Source organism: Amia ocellicauda, chromosome 8 (assembly GCF_036373705.1).
Source record: "Amia ocellicauda isolate fAmiCal2 chromosome 8, fAmiCal2.hap1, whole genome shotgun sequence".
Lineage (NCBI taxonomy): Eukaryota > Metazoa > Chordata > Actinopteri > Amiiformes > Amiidae > Amia > Amia ocellicauda.
In genome coordinates, this window is record NC_089857.1 from 44,117,001 (window position 1) to 44,134,163 (window position 17,163).

Consider the following 17,163-nt stretch of genomic DNA (forward strand, 5'->3'; position numbering starts at 1 on the left):
TGTCATATCGGCACTGCTCATCTTCTATAAACACCCGATCATTCGACACTGACTGACCTGACCTGACGATATCGATAACAATCATCATCATCATAATTAGAAGAAAAACTATGAATAAGTAACTGAAACAAACTCTGCTTTTCCTTGGCTGAGAAAAGTCCTTCACGGTGTCTATCGTGTTGTTTTCCGCACAGGAATGATTAAAAATGTAAATGTCTGAAAAGCACACGATGACCCCAGCGGACCTGTGTTAACAATGTCCTCCTTTGTTCGACAGACGGGTGTGGAAAGATGCCAGCGCACAGAGGGAAGCAGAGCTGGGCAAATGTGTACAAATGCAAGAGGCTGTAACACAACTCCTAATCAGGCCGCTGTGGAAGAAAGGATCCCAGAAGAACCTCCATTCAGACAGAACATAAACCATTAAAGACAATTGAATAAACACACAAATCGATCAGGCTATGGGGACCTAACCGGTACCACGTCACGATGACTTCTATAAGAAATACACTGCTGCTCTGTTGTTGCCCTTCTGAGAACTTTCAGCCCCAGAAAGAGAAGAGTAACTGTGTTGAATTAGTAGATCAGAGTCCATCAAATTAAGGAGTCACCAGAAACTGCTTTGTTGTAAAAGCTCTGGAGTGAAAATAAAATGCACCATCGAAGCCCTGCTACATTCGCAACCCATACAAGAAGAAAACAACCACAACAGCAACCGATACAAAAAAGACAATCATTAGAAGGACATTCCTATCAATCAATCAAAAACCAAACAGATCTGTGGAATAAAAAAAAAAAAACCTTGTCAAGTTATGCTCTTACACACATCAAGTGGAGTGATGACAGACGCACTTCCTCGACACGCAAACGAAGAGCGGCGATGTTTGCTCTGCCAACTGCAAAGTGCCGTGTCTGAACCCCCGTCTGAATCAATCTGTTCTGCCGCATCACACCCGAGCCGGAGCGGCGTGGCCATTGTTCGTCTCCAGCGGGCCTGTGCAGCTGAGTACTGGGCACGCTCCCAAACGCAGTCTAGCCTCCTTTGCTCCTACACAAACGTGCGGAGCGGTTTCGATTCCCGCCCGAGGGCCTTCTCACACAGGAGAGGAGACGGACTCGAACCTGACCCCTCTGTGGCAGACAAGTGCAGGAGAGCAAAGTGGAAAAACGGCAAACATGGAGAGGTAAACCATGGTACAAACAGAGGAAAGCACAATATTCCCATGGTAAACGCTGTGAACCGTCGTTTATTTTGACACATCTGTCTTCCTGTCTGCCAGGCAGTCGAGCACTTGCCAAGTCAGACGTATATTTTCACACGTCTGTCAAGTCAACAAATGAAAATAAACGGGTTCGCAATGAAAGGTGATTACATTGCGCCCCAGACTCTGCTGCTGGAGTACGCTGGGTTTGTAAAGACGGCCTCATTACACGACAAGGAAGCTTTCAGCCGTTCTCGGCTCCTCTGAGTACTTTAATGTTCAGCTGTGATGGTTTATTAGGGAAACTCTGGATCAAAGACACGGAGCGCCATCACCACTGCAGTACGAGCCTCAGAGTGGGACGTTCAAAGCTCCTTCTATCTACAGGCTTGAAGAGACTGAATATGGAATATCTTCTGAAGTATGATGATATAAAGCCGTACTGATAGCTCACCAGGCGGGTGACCCACATGACGATAATAAACACTGATAAACTGCCCTGTTTGCGAACCATTGTTCTGCTGTAAAAAGTAAAGTAGTCCCCTCCACCTCACTGCCACCGCATTGAACTGTGTACTGCTTATGCAACGATACAAATATTTTCTGTTGTTATTGTTGATGGTTGGATTTTTAGTTTTACATACAAAGTTCTTGTTGTCCTATATATAGAGAGTTGTTTGTCATTCTCCCTCTATAATAAACATTATTTTTGAACAACCAACAGTTTCTACAGACCTGTGGCTCTAAACCTCACAGCAGCTCAGGAGAGATGAAGAAAACATACTTAGTGTGTAGTAAAACACACACTGCCTGTTAATGCACATTGAGCTGCGGATGCAAATCTGTTACAGTCCAGGGCAAGACTGACTACCACCCAATCTGTGAGAGGAGCTTCTGATTCACAGCAAGACACAGACCTCCCTGCCCCGCCACACAACCCCAGAAGATCCTGCTTACGGCTGGTTGCTCCAAGCAGACTTGGGTTCAATTTACATTTGCAAATGCTTTAAAGACTGCCTTCTACCCTCACTGATGGAAGATGAGATATTTTCATCACACCACAACTCAGTCAAGCCCAGCTATTTGTTGGCGGGCTGTTCGTCAAGCTCTGTATTTGCTGAGACTTAAATAAGAACATAAGAAAGTGTCCAATCGAGAGGAGCCCATTCGCCCCCTTCATGCTCGTTTGGTGTCCATTAATAACTAAATGATCAAGGATCCTATCCAGTCTGTTTTTGAATGTTCCCACATCGTCTCTTCAGCCACATCGCTGGGGAGTTTGTTCAGATTGTGACGCCTCTCTGTGTGAAGAAGTGTCTCCTGTTTTCTGTCTTGAATGCCTTGAGGCCCAATTTCCATTTGTGTCCCGGGTGCGTGTGTCCCTGCTGATCTGGAAAAGCTCCTCTGGTTTGATGTGGTCGATGTCTTTCACCCTGCTTTGAGCACCTCTGCTGTGTGAAGACCCCTCGGACTACCCCCCGAATTGACATTCAATCCCAGGCTTCCTCTGAAACACCTTCAAGGCAGCCAAGGACTTCTATCGACATTAAAACATCTCTTTCTCAGCAGGTGATGGTGTTCAATACAGAACTGTATTGGGCAGGGTTTGATCAGCCTTGATCCTTTGATGCATGTCAGTAACAGCCATGAATGATAATTTCCCTTCCTTCCCGCCCTGTAGCAGGATTCCTGCCTTTGCAAGGGAAGGTGGGTTTTTATAGATGCAACCTTAGATTCAGTCACTTTAAGGAGGCGAAAGCGATAACGTACTTTGACAGGTTATCAGTGAGATGTCGTTTATGAGCATCGTGATTGGAAGCTGCTTTTGAGATGGCAGACAATAGCTTCATCAAAAATGTTTTCAGAAGTCAGTCTTGCATTGTTTCTGAAAACATTTTTGATTCCAGGTAGAAAAACACGAGGATGAACTGTTATTGTTGGCTTAATGGCTTAGTCATCGAACGAAAATCCTATGAAAATGTCAGAAAACCTCCTACAAAATTGGAAAATCCAACACTGAATAACACATCACACATAACCAAGACATTAAAATTCTATCCACGCTGTCGCTGTTTCACCCACAAACAATCCCTGCCTCGGTCTGTCTCATTAGATTTGCATTTGAATGGATTCGTGCTCAGGTGGTACGATAATGCATTCCTAATTTTGAGACCGACGTTAAAGTGCCGCCTGCGTCACCTCTGCCGGGCAGAGCAGCGGCAATTTGGCAAAACGCTGCCCTAGTCCTGCCAGAGATCTTGGGTTGCAGCCTGACCGCTCACTTTACCGTAAATCCTTCACTGGGACCTGCCCCCGATCATTGTGCAAGTGTGTTAAAAGATGACCTTTAAAGCACACTGAAAAAACACACTCATTGTGTACTATGGAAACAGGAGAGAACAAAGGCAGAAAAAAAATGGTGGCGGGGAAACAGATGTGGTCTGTGCTAGAACTGGCTTTGTTTTTATTAATTATTGCCCAAATGGCGGCCAAAAAGAGTACTTAAGGGGCAAGTGCACTGGAGAGAAAGATAACACTGGTAAGGTCATAGGTGTTACTTTCTGGGCACCTTCCCTTGTTATTGAATATTGTTATGTGTGCGTGTGTCCGTTTCTCTCCCTGTCCGTGGGTCAGTTTGTGTGAGTGTGTTTCGCTCTCTTTGCCCATTTTGTTCCACGTTTGTTTTTAAAGGAGGCAAAAACAAAAACCGCGGGAATTCCTTTGAGCAGGAAAAGAAAAGAATCCGCTTAAGGGTTCGAACAGCCCTGGTTTAGCTGTCCATTCAAGCCTTCCCAACCTGGCCGAAGCCATGAATGGAGAGCAGCTGGCATCTGCAGCTCACGCACGCCGCTGGGAAGTGATCAGAGGTCACAATCGGCATCCCTGCCTGCTTCATTAATGGACTTAAAGCTGATATCTGCCTGACCAAACCTGTTGTCCCTCCAAAGACGATTTGTCCCCTGAATGCACACTTTCTCTTCCATCTCCTCGGCCACGCATTGCCTGGAAGCACGGCCCATTTAATAACATCCCTCTATATAAACGTGTTCGTGGATTGTTTGTTTGTGCTGCTTTACAGAGAGCTTTAACGAGGGAAGCAGAAACCAGAATATGTCACATGCACAATAATAGTTCCTCTCTAGAAGCGCTTACGGACTTTCTGTGGGAACGGTAGATGGCTAACGGTCTCTGAGGTTACAGCGGTTACAACGGCTCTTCTGAGACTTCATTCACCGGAGCATTCACAACAATCAATTTCACGGGCAAACGCTGCCCTGAGTCTTACGCTACCAGGCTGTGTTTTGAAACGTCCCCCGTCTTCGGTGCCGCCTCTGTCTGGGTCTCCAACTCGCCTGTGAGGACTTGATATGTCTTTGAGGGAATACAGTCTACTGTCTCTATGTTCTGTTTTCTTCAAATTCTGATAACATGCAACACATTCACGTCTGGTCTCTTTGTGTCAGTGCTACTCCGGCCTCTCTGCTGCTTTCTAACAATGCCGTTTGAGGCTGCGCTGCTCTGTTAATTAGCTGGAAAGGGACCTGTTATTCTGGGCTAGTGCATCAGTCTACGCTCTACTGTGCAAAAGTACCCGTTTTCTACATCACAGGCAGTGAATTAAATGCTAAATTACATATTCCATTACATAAACACCAATTTGTATCATAATTACAGAGAGATTCTCAGTCCAGCACAGCTTTCGGTTTCCATAGGAAGAAAAGAAGAAAAAAATGTTGGAAGAATGAATGATCTGCATTCACTGCTCAGTCAAACGCCGATACACAGCCATGAATTCCTGGACCGGGGCTGACTGTGTGAACACCCTCACTCGTCTCTGCCGTTCCTACTAAATCAGCTTCACACCTGCGCTCATGTGTACATGAAGCAGAGCTCATAACGATGACACACTGGGTCCTGCCAGGTCGGCCCCCTAGGGCCAAGTCCATGGGAGGGGCCCCTACTGCAGCGAGGCGAGCGAACACAGGTACCCATCACATGGGAGAGGTTTCCAGTTATTCCCCAAGTCAGCTGCAATCATATCAGATCTTCGCTTGTGCCTTTAAAGCAATGAACACGACCCCCGCACTGAAGCCAGAGTTTCTCAGGGGTTCATCTGTGAAAACATGTAGCTGGTCTAGAGAGCAATCTGTGTTGTAGCCCAGGAGCTGCGCACTGTGTGTTATGATCTGCTTTTGCTCTGTGTTTGAATAGTATTAGTCTGGCAACGTAATCCTTTCCCACACAAATGGCCACCGAGACACAAAGCTCTGTTTCTTGGGATTTCAGAGTGAAAACTAAACCTATTTAACATTTTTCTTGGACAGAATTTACTTCAGTTTCTTTTTTAACAAATGCTCGACCTTGATCATATCACAGACGTGTGTATATATATATATATTCCAGACCTGCTGATGCAAGCTGTACACCAGTGTGATGTACTGCAATTCAGCAATACACACGTCTCCTAACGCCACTGACAGAGCCTCTCTCTGGGGCAATACTTCGCTGTGTGTGCTTGTGTAAACGCCCCTCACTGTGTCAAATAGTCTGCACTGTTTCTCCCACTATGCGATCTGTACAAAGCACATTTAGCAAAAAACAAGTCATTGAAAGTGCTTTAAATCTGAATGTAATTTAAAAAAAAAATCTGCAAAATATTTCAACCTCTAACACAATCTAATACGGCTTCTGGAGAATTATAGATCATTGCATACGATTAAAAATACCCTGGGGTGGGGCCTGGAGGCAGAAAGGCCACATTTCGGATCCCAGCCCCTCTGAGTGTCTCTGACCAGCACACAATGACAAATTTAAGACACACATCTTCAGGGTGCCAATAATTTCACATGTCATCAGCAGGGGGAGCTACCCTGTATTCACCCGAGTCGTTAGTCAATTTAGGAGAACATTATAATTAATAAAGCTTGGCTATATGACCCCCCACCAAATGTCTTTCATTTTACTTTACTTTTAATCCATAAAACATGGTGTAATTTGCGTCACCTCTTGGCCAGGGAGAGTTATCTATGACCCCCAGCGTCTTCAGGGCTTTTCAGGGTGGAGTTGAGTGTCGGATCATATTTTTAATTGCCTCTCAGAGGAATCAGTGTTTTAATGATAGTCTCTGCAAGATTTTAATTGAAACGCAGGGGTGTGAATTCCTCGGGAGAAACCGCCTTCCTTTTCAAGAGAAACGCGATCGTTGACTTTTGAGAAGGAGGACAAAAAAGTTGTTTATTGGTGCCAGAAACAAATATATAATTATCAGAGTATGTGCTTGCGGTCTTATAAACATGGTCGTTTAGAGAGAGCGTTCTGAAGAAGCCCGATGCCTCGAAGATCACGTGTTCCCATCCTGTGTGTCTCCAAGGTTGGGACAGAGACACAATTGCTTAGTTTCCCATTCAACACCGATTGGCGGAGACTGTTTGGCATCGGGATAGATTTTATAGACAGACGATTCGATGCGGTGACGAATGAACCGCATGAGCAGAGCGGCGGGGGAGGGGGAGACCTGAAAATACAGGGATGTTGTCCGAGGGCTGATCACACGGCCAAGGGGGCCTGTGCAGCAATGGCAATCTATCTTTTAAAACGTTTGCCAAATCCCCAGAGATCCCCGCCTCACACCACGACCGAGGCAAAGGGCAAACGCCATCTCCCCCCCGTGAGGACCGTATTGATCTCATGGCTATTGCACATCAGAAACACCACAGTAACTGCAAAGACAGAGAGGGTCCTGCTGATGAAGAACAAGAGGAGGAGGAGGAATCTGAACCACCAGAATTGAAGAAGCAGAAGCAGAAACCTAATTTAATAAAACCCAAGCTGCTCCCCTCGCCGAGTAAAGTGTATCCCTGCGGCGGGGCTGTGTCTGCCAGCAGGAGGACACCAGCCTGTCTGCTGTGAGCATTAATTAGGGGGAACTAAATTAAAAATAAAATAGCCAATTCCCTAATTAAACAGCACTATACTATTTCCCAAGTGTGAGAATCTGCAGATTTATTCATTTCATTATTTTATTAAGTTATCGTCATATGTTTAGCTTTTGTTACTCTGACGCAATAAGGTGAGAACCAGTCAAGTATTTCATTAGGATGGGTTGTTGTTTTTTTGTTCTAATATTCAAGTCTTCAAAATCATGAAGAGCATCGACCACATCCAACCAGAGGAGCTTTTCCAGATCAGCAGGGACACACGCACCCGGGGACACAAATGGAAATTGGGCTTCAAGGCATTCAAGACAGAAAACAGGAGACACTTCTTCACACAGAGAGGCGTCACAATCTGAACAAACTCCCCAGCGATGTGGCTGAAGAGACAATTTGGGAACATTCAAAAACAGACTGGATAGGATCCTTGATCACTTAGTTATTAATGGACACCAAACGAGCACGATGGGGCGGATGGCCTCCTCTCGACTGGACACTTTCTTATCCATCCATCCATTTTCGAAACCGCTTATCCTGGTGAGGGTCGCGGGGAAGCCGGAGCCGATTCCGGCAGGCATAGGGCACAAGGCAGGAATACAACCAAGATGGGACACCAGTACACTTTCTTATGTTCTTATGTTTCTTCTTTTGTTTCTAAAAAGCGGGGACCGGTCAATGTAGGTGTCACAACACGTAGGAGTGCATGTTCATTTCAATGCTCAGTCACTGAAAATGTAAAAAAAAACACCACCATAAAAACGAATGAATGAGTAATTTAAAGACGCTCTCTCTCTGTGGGATGCAGTGATGAGGGAGCTCATGCACCATCGCACTACACAGATGAGCCCGTCTGTCCTTCTTATCATTAACAATTAAAAGGAAACGCGGAACCTGATCTGCCCTGGTGGCGGCGAAGAACGGCCAGAGAAAGCCACGCGAAGACAGAGGCAGGGAGCTGCGTCTCTGAGCTCACGGTACTGAGGCAGCTGGAGGCTCAACGATGCGGGTTGAGGGCTGAGCTCCTGTGCTGCTGCTGTCCAGGCGTTACGTGACACCACATCCTAGCGACTCGAGACCATCTCCAATCTGACACGTGCTCTTCTCTCACACACACGCATGTCCAGTCAGGTCGTCCAGACCAGAGATCTCGGCCCGTGATCCTAACATTTTTCCCAGCTTGCCAAATTCCCTGCCTGTGTTTTTGTTTTGATTTCTTTCTGAGAGAGGAAAGTGTCTGTAGACCTTTTCTGAATGCATCAAACCAAGACCACAAACCAACTGAAGAAGTTCAGAAGAAATTACATCAGAGGCCAGAAGGCTTTTATTTTGCCAATTATATATAGATCTATAAACTACTAAAACATAACTACAAAATAAATTCTGAAAGAGAATTTAATTTCAACTTCAATAACAACATTTAAAAACAAATGGGGAAAAAAAAACAATTCAGATGAGAGAAATGTCTGATGAGTGATGTTCAAACATTACACTCACCTTGAGCCCCTGCCTGTGTGTTTTTGTGAAGGAGAAGAGAGTGGAAACGGAGAACAGTAAGCGGCCTTTCACACACAGGATGAGAAAAGGAGCGGTGAGCGGCGAGTGAAAGTGTACGCACTTCAGAAAGACGTGTTTCTCCCAGAATCCTGCGTTCCTGCGCTGGGATCAGACTCGAATCTAAAAGGACTACGAGTCAGGAGTGATTACTCTCGCTTGTGAGCGCACACTGCCGTGCTGTTGTTGTGTCCTAAGACGTAAACCGCGTGCGGGAGAGGGAGAGAGAGAGAGAGAGAGAGGGGGGGGGAAGGATAAAGGATCATTTAATACACAACTAGCCGTAACGGCCCACTGTTGAAACACGCCGACGAGGGGCATGTTGGTAAGCTTTCATTTCCTGGTTCTTCCTCGCCACGCCAAAGCGCCTCCAGACACCTATTAACGCGTTGACCGGAGGATGCGCTGAGCGTTGCTCTGTGAAGCAGCTCAGATCAGCTGTCAGATCACCCCCGGCCTGTTCTGGGTGGGGCTTCAGGTTGCATTGCCACAAGTTGTGAAGCTAAAGCAGCTCAAAGCACAATAAAGAGCTCAATTCAACCGCAGACCTGCCACTGTTCATTAACATCGAGCTGCAAATTGTTGATACCAGACTTGAGCACCTCAGTGGATATCGAAGAGTAATCCACAGCTGACAGTAACTCCAGATACCGAGGAGCTCCTTGGTGAAGCATCTTTTTGTTTTTATAACTGATCACACCCGTCTAAATTAATCTCACAAAGGGAGATGGTACAAGTGCAACATATATCTGTGCCATATACAGCTTCTCGAAAGAAGACCCTGCGAACTCCACAGGCAGCGGAACTGCACCTCGTCAAGAGCCGCCCGCTTGATCCCAGGCTGAAAGCTGGGTGTTTAAACAGGGTTTTTAAGACTCCCACTCCTGGCGAGGGTTTGGCGCAACACGAGAAGTATTTGTTTAAATGCAGTCATAATGTATCATAAAAAGGGTTAAGTACTGTACGCGCATTTTTGCGGATATTGCAGGCCTGTTCTTGCACTTCAAGGCACAAAGCGCTTATGGTGGATTTTACAGAAAGCAGCGGAAAATACTGGGCCTTTCCCGATATCCAGACAAAAGCCTTTCCGCCTCTGACATGCTCTCATTCTGCAGCGTCAGCAGCATCATTTCTAACGTCTTAATTTGCTCATTCGAGATATCTGCCCCTCCGGGTTCGGTGTCAGTTAAAGGCGTCTCGTTATCTGACCCCCTCGGACTGCAGAGCCGTGGTCCGGCTCAAGTCGGTGCATGAAAAACTCAGGAAGAAAATTTGAAAGTCTGTGAACAATAGGGCTGTAACTCGGCAGCTGGACGGCCCGGTTAATGAGGTCAGGAGAGGAAGGCTGGCAAAAACAACCCCGGGTGACGAGGGTGAATTTGGCGGCAGAGAATCTCGGGCCAGTGTCAGTGACTCCAATAACAAAGCCCGTGTGCCAAGACAGGCTGGAAAAAACAACAGAGCTTGTGGGAGACATCGCGGAGATTGCACGCGCTCAGCAAAAGGAAACGTGTAGGGAAATGTGCTCCACGCAAACTTGTGTTCATTAAAAATAAAGACCTTAACAGATCTTCCTACCCCACACAGCTATCCCACCAACACAGTATCTGTAAACTTCACCAGAGCTTCAGTTTGTATTCCATGTTTTGTGTCTTGCTGCTCGCAGGCCCAGAATTGTGATGAAATGCAGGGAGGCTTAGAGGATTACAGCCACATTTATAGTCCTTTGAAAGGGTTTTGTCTCCTGAGGAATGCTGGGAGAAACGACAGACCTGTGGGCCATTGTACTCGACCCTCCGCGGCTGCGATGCAGCAGGAGAAAAGCCACAGCTTTACAGGGGATTAGGGGTTAATATGTCTTCTCTGAGGTCAACATTTCACTCTCTCCTGTAAACAGACAGAGCGCACACTGCGCCGTGTCCCCGAGACCAGGGGGTGCTACAGGACTCTGGCATACCCCTACGTTGTCTTTCTGAAACTTCATCAGGACACAAAACAAATGTCAATGTCAATAGAAGTTGTGTGTCTTACAGCGCGAGGAACACTTTGTTCCCTGCAAGTCAGCGGAAAAAATGGTCTATCTGATTGAAATTAAAATAGGGGTGATGTTTAAAACAAAATGCATTTTTGCTGAAACTGTAGAGTAACTGGCGAAGTTCACTTCCACGTGCAAAAGTGAATTTAGTGTCAGAGCTGTTAAATTGAACACATTTGTTTATCGGCACTGAAGTCCCCGTATTAAAACCATGCAAGTGATCTTTGCCGGATTCAGGCTGGGCGAGACTTAATATTTATTCAATTAATAAAATTTTCAAATTGCTAATGAGTTTCTGTCTCACCGTCATATTGTTTTCATTACATTAATTAGACACTCAGTGGGGAAATCATCGCCCCTGCTTGTTATTCCCCCGGGTACGGCAAATGGGGTCTCATCGGTAGGGAACTGTATACATTACAGACCAATTTCAGTTATACGACATTCGTTGTAAAATGCAGGTCAGTTTATATTGGGTAAGAGGGCATCGTATTTTTAGCTTTTCCCACAGGAATACCACGGATTAACTCACAGATGGGAAAGAAAATGACACAAGAATGCAATACAAAGCTTTGAGTTACTCTCAGTTTATATATATGTATATTTTGGCACATCTAGAATCCATACCTTATCAACTGTGAATCCTGGGGAGGATAAATGACTGAGCTCCCATGTGTTAATGGTTTATCTCCATACGCTCAGAATTATAATTCATGCGGTTGCTGGTGCCTTTGATGATTTACTGTAATTCCCTCGACCCCCGTCCCTGCGACAGAAACAATGCCTCGCAGACCTGACTGCCTACGTCTTTGGGAAGAATCGCAGCGGTGCGGGCGAGTGGGTGAGGGGCTCTTTAATTAAGCAATCTGCGGCACTGTAATCAATCACACAGCAACAATCAATCACCGCTGACCATCAGCCGTGTTCAGTGCAATTTGAGACGCCTCAGAGACACCAACACCCAATGGCTGTTCGATAAAGCACGGACAACTACTAGGATACAAAAAAGAAACAAAAAACTCAACACTGATCATGTCTTCACACATTCGATTGTTATCAGAGGTATTTCAGCCCCCAATAAGTAAATGTAGACCTGCATGGGAAACAAAGCATCCTTTGATTTTTGGTTTAAAGGCATCACAAGACAAAAGCTACAGCGTGTGTAGATGTATATATTTACCAAAGCTTGTATCATAAAGAGGTTCTCAAATACATCACAAGTGTAATTATCACACAATCAAAACTGAATTTATCAGCCTAATATCTGCCACCTGATTAACCCACTCCCGAGTGGCTCAGAGGTGCTGGGGTTGCTCATCTAGGCGGTGGTGTGTTTGAGCAGATTGTGGATTAGACGGGCACAGACAGGTCACATCTGCTCAGAAATTATCAGAATCAGAACTGGGTGCCTGGGCCCTGAGACATGCAGGGTGGACCCAGACAAAGTGGTCCGAGCCAGTTTCAGAGGATGCGAATCCAGTGCAGCATATAAACGTGTTCCCACCGCTGGCAGCAGTGTCACCGAAAATGTAGCATTTCGTAAATGGTAATAAATCATCTTAAAGTGACATGTAACCCATTGGCATGAATATTGTAAATGCACAACTTACACAAATTGTAAGTTCAACAGCACAGCATATTCATTATTATTCATTATTTATCACGCCTGTTCTCCTCAGATCGTCTCCCGGGAAGGAATGCGCAAATATTGGGATAAAGGATTGGGATTGTGGTCAATATGGAGAGGTGGCTGAAACTGTCCAAATAGCGTCCGTTGCAACATTGTTACGACACCCGATACGTCTCCCCAGGACATATCCAGTCCAGGGATGCGACAGGGACTTCCTGAACGTTTTTAACCCCGTCAATCCATTGTTTACTTTAGTGTGCGCTTTATTAATCCTGCCTTTTGTATTATTTATTTCCTCTGGGATCATGTTATTGCTTCTGTGAACTGAATACATATTCTGACATAAGGAGAGCAATAAAAGTGCTTCAGTCACTTATGTTATTCATCTCAATACAGACCGTTGTTTCAATTACGCGTCTCTGATTAACTCTTTCAGGGTGTGAAATGTTTGCAGGTACGAACAAAACCAAGACCTCCTGAGCAGAATAACGCCGCCCTGCAGGAGAGCAAATGTCAAGAGACTGGGCCAAGCCACGGACTCCCCAGGATTCGTTCCAGCTGCTTGAGCTCTTAGTATCGTTGGTGTTTTTCAGCCCTGCAGGCACTTAAAGACAAGCTGAGTGATCTGGTGGTTCTTTTTGAGATTTTAACAGAATATTAAACCCCGGCACAGCTAACTGAAATCTGGGTCGGCTGCTCCAGTCCTGAGGTTTCAGGCACTGCTGACACCACAGGTCCGGGGGCTAAGACAGCCCTTGACTGCTATACACAGACTGTGCCCAGTTCCTCTGAAATTTTTCAGTGAAGATATAGGTGTCATATAGGTATTCTTCTGTATTGAGAGAATAAAGATTATTTATAGAATCTGTGCAGGTGTTTTAGGGATATATTTATACTGCAGGTAATAAAAGAAAAACTTAACATTTGGAACATCTTTTTTTATTACCTTTCTTGCGTTACCTCTTTTGAACACAGCTCACAAGTCGCTGCTCAGTCTGATGAAGATACGCCTGGGGTTTATCTTCCACAGGGACGTGTCCAAGGCCTCAGCCAGACACTACGCTGTTTGTGTCTTTGAAATGTTATCTCTTTGGGCCTTTTTGAGCATTAGATCAGCTTTGTAGCACCAAGGAGGAGAGAAACTTCAGAATTCAAACAGAAAGAAAAGGGAAAATGGCAGGACCTGAAACTACAAAGGTGTCTTGCTCAAATTAGAGTGGAAAAAAGCCTAACCTTGTGTGTCTGAGCACTTTATGGCTGACAATACGCCTTCGGCAGCCCTGACTGGTGCTGAGAGAGTGACAGGGGCGGCCGAGCGCAGAGGGACCCTGCTTAGCAGACGGTCAGAGTTCAGTGAAGACGGTCTCACAATCTCTGGGTGTAGGACAGTTCCCCTTCAGAAGTGTCTTTCACACACAAAGGGAAAAAAGGCACCAAAAAAGAAAAACTGTGCAGCCATCAAAGTCTCCGGACCCCTCATCGGGTTTCAGTGCGCTGTGTAATGATGTCATGGTCTTGTCTGCCATGGAAGGGGAAACCCTATTGTTATTTTAGATCCAGCACGAGAAGAAGAAAGAAAGAAAAAGCTTCACTAGATCTCACCACCCCTAGGCAGTGACAATGACTACGCTCTTTAGAGTAGCAGGTGCCGATATCATATTATCACACAAGTCCTGATTCACACAGTTTCTCATACAGTATCACACACATTTGCCTTCAAACAAATAGGGCTGAAATGATGGCTTGTGGTTCTCTCTCTCTATAGGCTGCCTGGGGTTTCATATCTGGTTTTGTTTCCCAGATGTCTCAGACAGTGTACAGGTGTCTGTAAAAGAGTATTTCTTGACTCGCCATAACAATGAAATGTGTCTCTGTGGCCTCTTCTAATGTAGTACTGGCCACACCTTCACTGGACGAGCTCTTTATATCAGCAGTCAGAAAGAGTTTGCCATAGCCATTGTGGGCAGCAAATAAAGAGGATGCATACGACCAATGTGAACACCTTCTTAGTTGTATTTCCATCATTTAAAGACAACATTAACCAAACTGAAAGTGAAAAATATGGATCAAGTCATTGATGTAGGAGATTTATCCGGTGACACATTCACACCCGGTGCGCACAGCCATGCGTCCCACACAGAGACAGCTGTCCCCGGACACCACATTCAAAAGAACAGCGTGTCGGTGTGGGCCGGACACAGTGTCTGCGGATCAATTACCAAACCCATTACACGCTTTGCAATCATATTTACTGCCTTTTGGCAGAAGCCCGTTTTTAGAGATTCTTAACGACTTCGGTTTCTAAATGCGTCCTTGTGCATCTGCAACCCCGTTAACCTCACTGAGGGACCGGGGCCACAGTGTCCCCACCGCCGCCACACTGTGTGTCTCTGCGGGGTCTCTGGGCATCAGTGCCCCCTGCCCCTGACAGATACAGCTCTCCAGCCGGTGACAGGTGCGGGCTGTGATTGACACAGGGCTGTTAGCGACACTCACCTTTATCCCCTGCTGGCAGGTGGTCAGTGTCAGTTTGCTTTCGTCCAGCAGCAGCACCTCGCAGTAAAACTCCTCCTGGGCGGCACAGAAGCAGCCCATCCCGGACAGCGGCTCGCCGGAGCGGACAGGGGCGTCGGGAGAGGCGGGGGCTGGATCCGTGAGTCACGCTGGAGCAGAAACACGCATCGGGTGAAGACCCGGACTGTCAGAACCGGCTCGCTGCTGTCTGTGATGTAATAATAGCCCAATATTAACAATACGCGTTGTCTGCTGCTGAACTTTACAGTGATGCTCGCACCGTGGATCCGCAACATGGAAAATACAAATAAGTTTGAAATACTATGCAATCGAAATCTATCTATATATTCAAACTTGTATATAAAAAAGAATGCTTTAAATGTATAAATGAAAAACACTGTTTAGGTTTTATAAATCACTTCTGTCTGAAGACTGGCAGTGAAAACAGACCTTATGAAGGCAGACCCCGCGGCTCCGCCAGGCTGCCAGTCCTTTGTGTCGTGCGGGGCTCGTCCTGGGCTCGTCCTGGGCTCGTCCTGGGCTCGTCCTGGGCGTTATCCCGGCCCGCGTCAGGGAAGCGCTGCGTGCGAGGGCGCATCCATGTGTGATCCAGCGCCGAGCGCAGGGAGGCGGACTGCGGCTGCTCTTCGCCACTTCTCTCCTCTCCTCTCCTCTCCTCTCCTCTCCTCCTCTGTTCTCTCCTCTCCTCTCCTCCTCCCTGTGAGTTTGTATCCCCCAGACCGGGGCTGTCGTCCTCTTGCACAGCCCTGCTGTCTTGCTCCGGAGCGGCGCTGAACTGCGGCGGTGGGAACCCGACACCGCTCTCCTCTCCGGGACTCCGGCTCTGTGCGGTCCGGTGGCCGTGTCCGTCTCCCCGGTGACTCCGCCTCCGTGACTCCAGCCCGGCGAGGCGGTCGGGGGGCGAGTCGCTCCTGCCACCTGCCGGGGAGGAGAGCGGCGTCCCGCACGGTGCACCTGTCCGGCTCCGGCCCGTTACATCTGCATTTGAACCATTAAACTCCCATTCCTGAGCAATAATATGGTTTCTGACAGATGTTGAGTAAATACTTCACTCAGGTTGATATTATACTCTACTTCACCAGTTTCTTGGTCTTATGATTTACAACCAAAATACATTGCCTGTATATAATATTAGCCTATTACTAATTACAGTCAAGGCTAAAACATATTCCTATTTCATTAAACACGTTTCTTTTGACAAATATGGTGGAGATAAAAGTTCAGTGCGGAATCATGAATGCCCCTCGTGTGTCATTAATAGCTCAGCCAAAGGCCTAATGCACTTTCTGAAAGCTATTTTAATTACATTTAACCCCACCTATTTAATATATAAATGTATGCCACTGGTTGATTTGATTTGTTGCAGTTTGTCCACCTCCACCATGTGCAGAAAACTCCTGTTTTAATCCTGAGGGGTCTGGTGGCTTTATTACCCTGTTCTTGTGTGGCGATGGAGGAATAAGCGGAGCCTCCTCTCCTCTGTGAGGCTGCAGTGCTTCAGAGCCCCAGTCTCTATCTGTGCCCTTTTAACCACAGCTCAGTGGGAGATGGTCTTCAGACAGGGCTCGGGCACAGCAGCTTGTGCCAGCAGCTCGTATGAATTAGTAATAGGAGGATAGAAAAACCAAACCTAGTGGGATCATAGCAGTGATAAATATGCAATTCTAAAGTCTTGTATAGGCCTATTGACCTCTGCATTTGATGTGTTTATGTGTGTGTTTATCTGTTGCACATGACACTGATTCACATGTCGAAAGAGCTTGTTATTTGCCTCAGTCATGATCCTACTTGCCTGCATTGCCCTTTGGCATTTATGATCATACCTGCGTAGTATATTACCCTCTTGGCGCGGGTTCACATGTCAATAGTTTGCTGTGAAACTACCGACTGTGTCCACAGTCCACAGACTCTGTCCAGAGGCTGGTTACTCACTGGATGAGCTGTCCCCCGCAGGCCTGGCGCTCTGAAAAGGATGGACAGGGTTCAGTTTCTGTGTGCGTCTGTCCTGCTGATGATTCAACATCAAGTTTCAGTTTCTGAGAGTCTGTACGGCTGATGATTCAACAGCAGACATGTTCCTCCCTGAAAGCACAACCCACCTGACTCCTCAACATCTACACACGTGTTCTGGTTAGTTTCAGGTGTGGGAACAGACGTGTGGAGACTCAGGGAGGGTTTTAAATGTACTTGGGAACAGCAAGGTGTGGTGTAGGGGGACAGCCAAGGAGTGAAGCGTCTGATTACCAATGTAATGTGTAATTTAGAGTGAGTGTGTTT

At 46.4% G+C, this 17,163-nt stretch overlaps 1 protein-coding gene across 4 annotated transcripts in view; it reads right to left on the reverse strand.

The window, feature by feature from the left end:
* Positions 1-15,842, reverse strand: part of epb41l4a (erythrocyte membrane protein band 4.1 like 4A) — a 68,974-nt gene extending 53,132 nt beyond the window's left edge. For 2 of the 4 annotated variants that reach the window (XM_066711598.1, XM_066711595.1), the window contains exons 1-2: positions 15,316-15,842; positions 14,848-15,073 (exon numbers count right to left, since the gene is read on the reverse strand). In XM_066711598.1, the coding sequence (XP_066567695.1) occupies positions 14,848-14,946 (99 nt within the window). In that variant the 5' untranslated portion in view covers positions 14,947-15,073; positions 15,316-15,842. The remainder of the gene's footprint in view (positions 1-14,847; positions 15,074-15,315) is intronic. The other 2 variants (XM_066711597.1, XM_066711599.1) reach the window with 2 other exon arrangements.
* Positions 15,843-17,163: the final 1,321 nt, after the last annotated feature.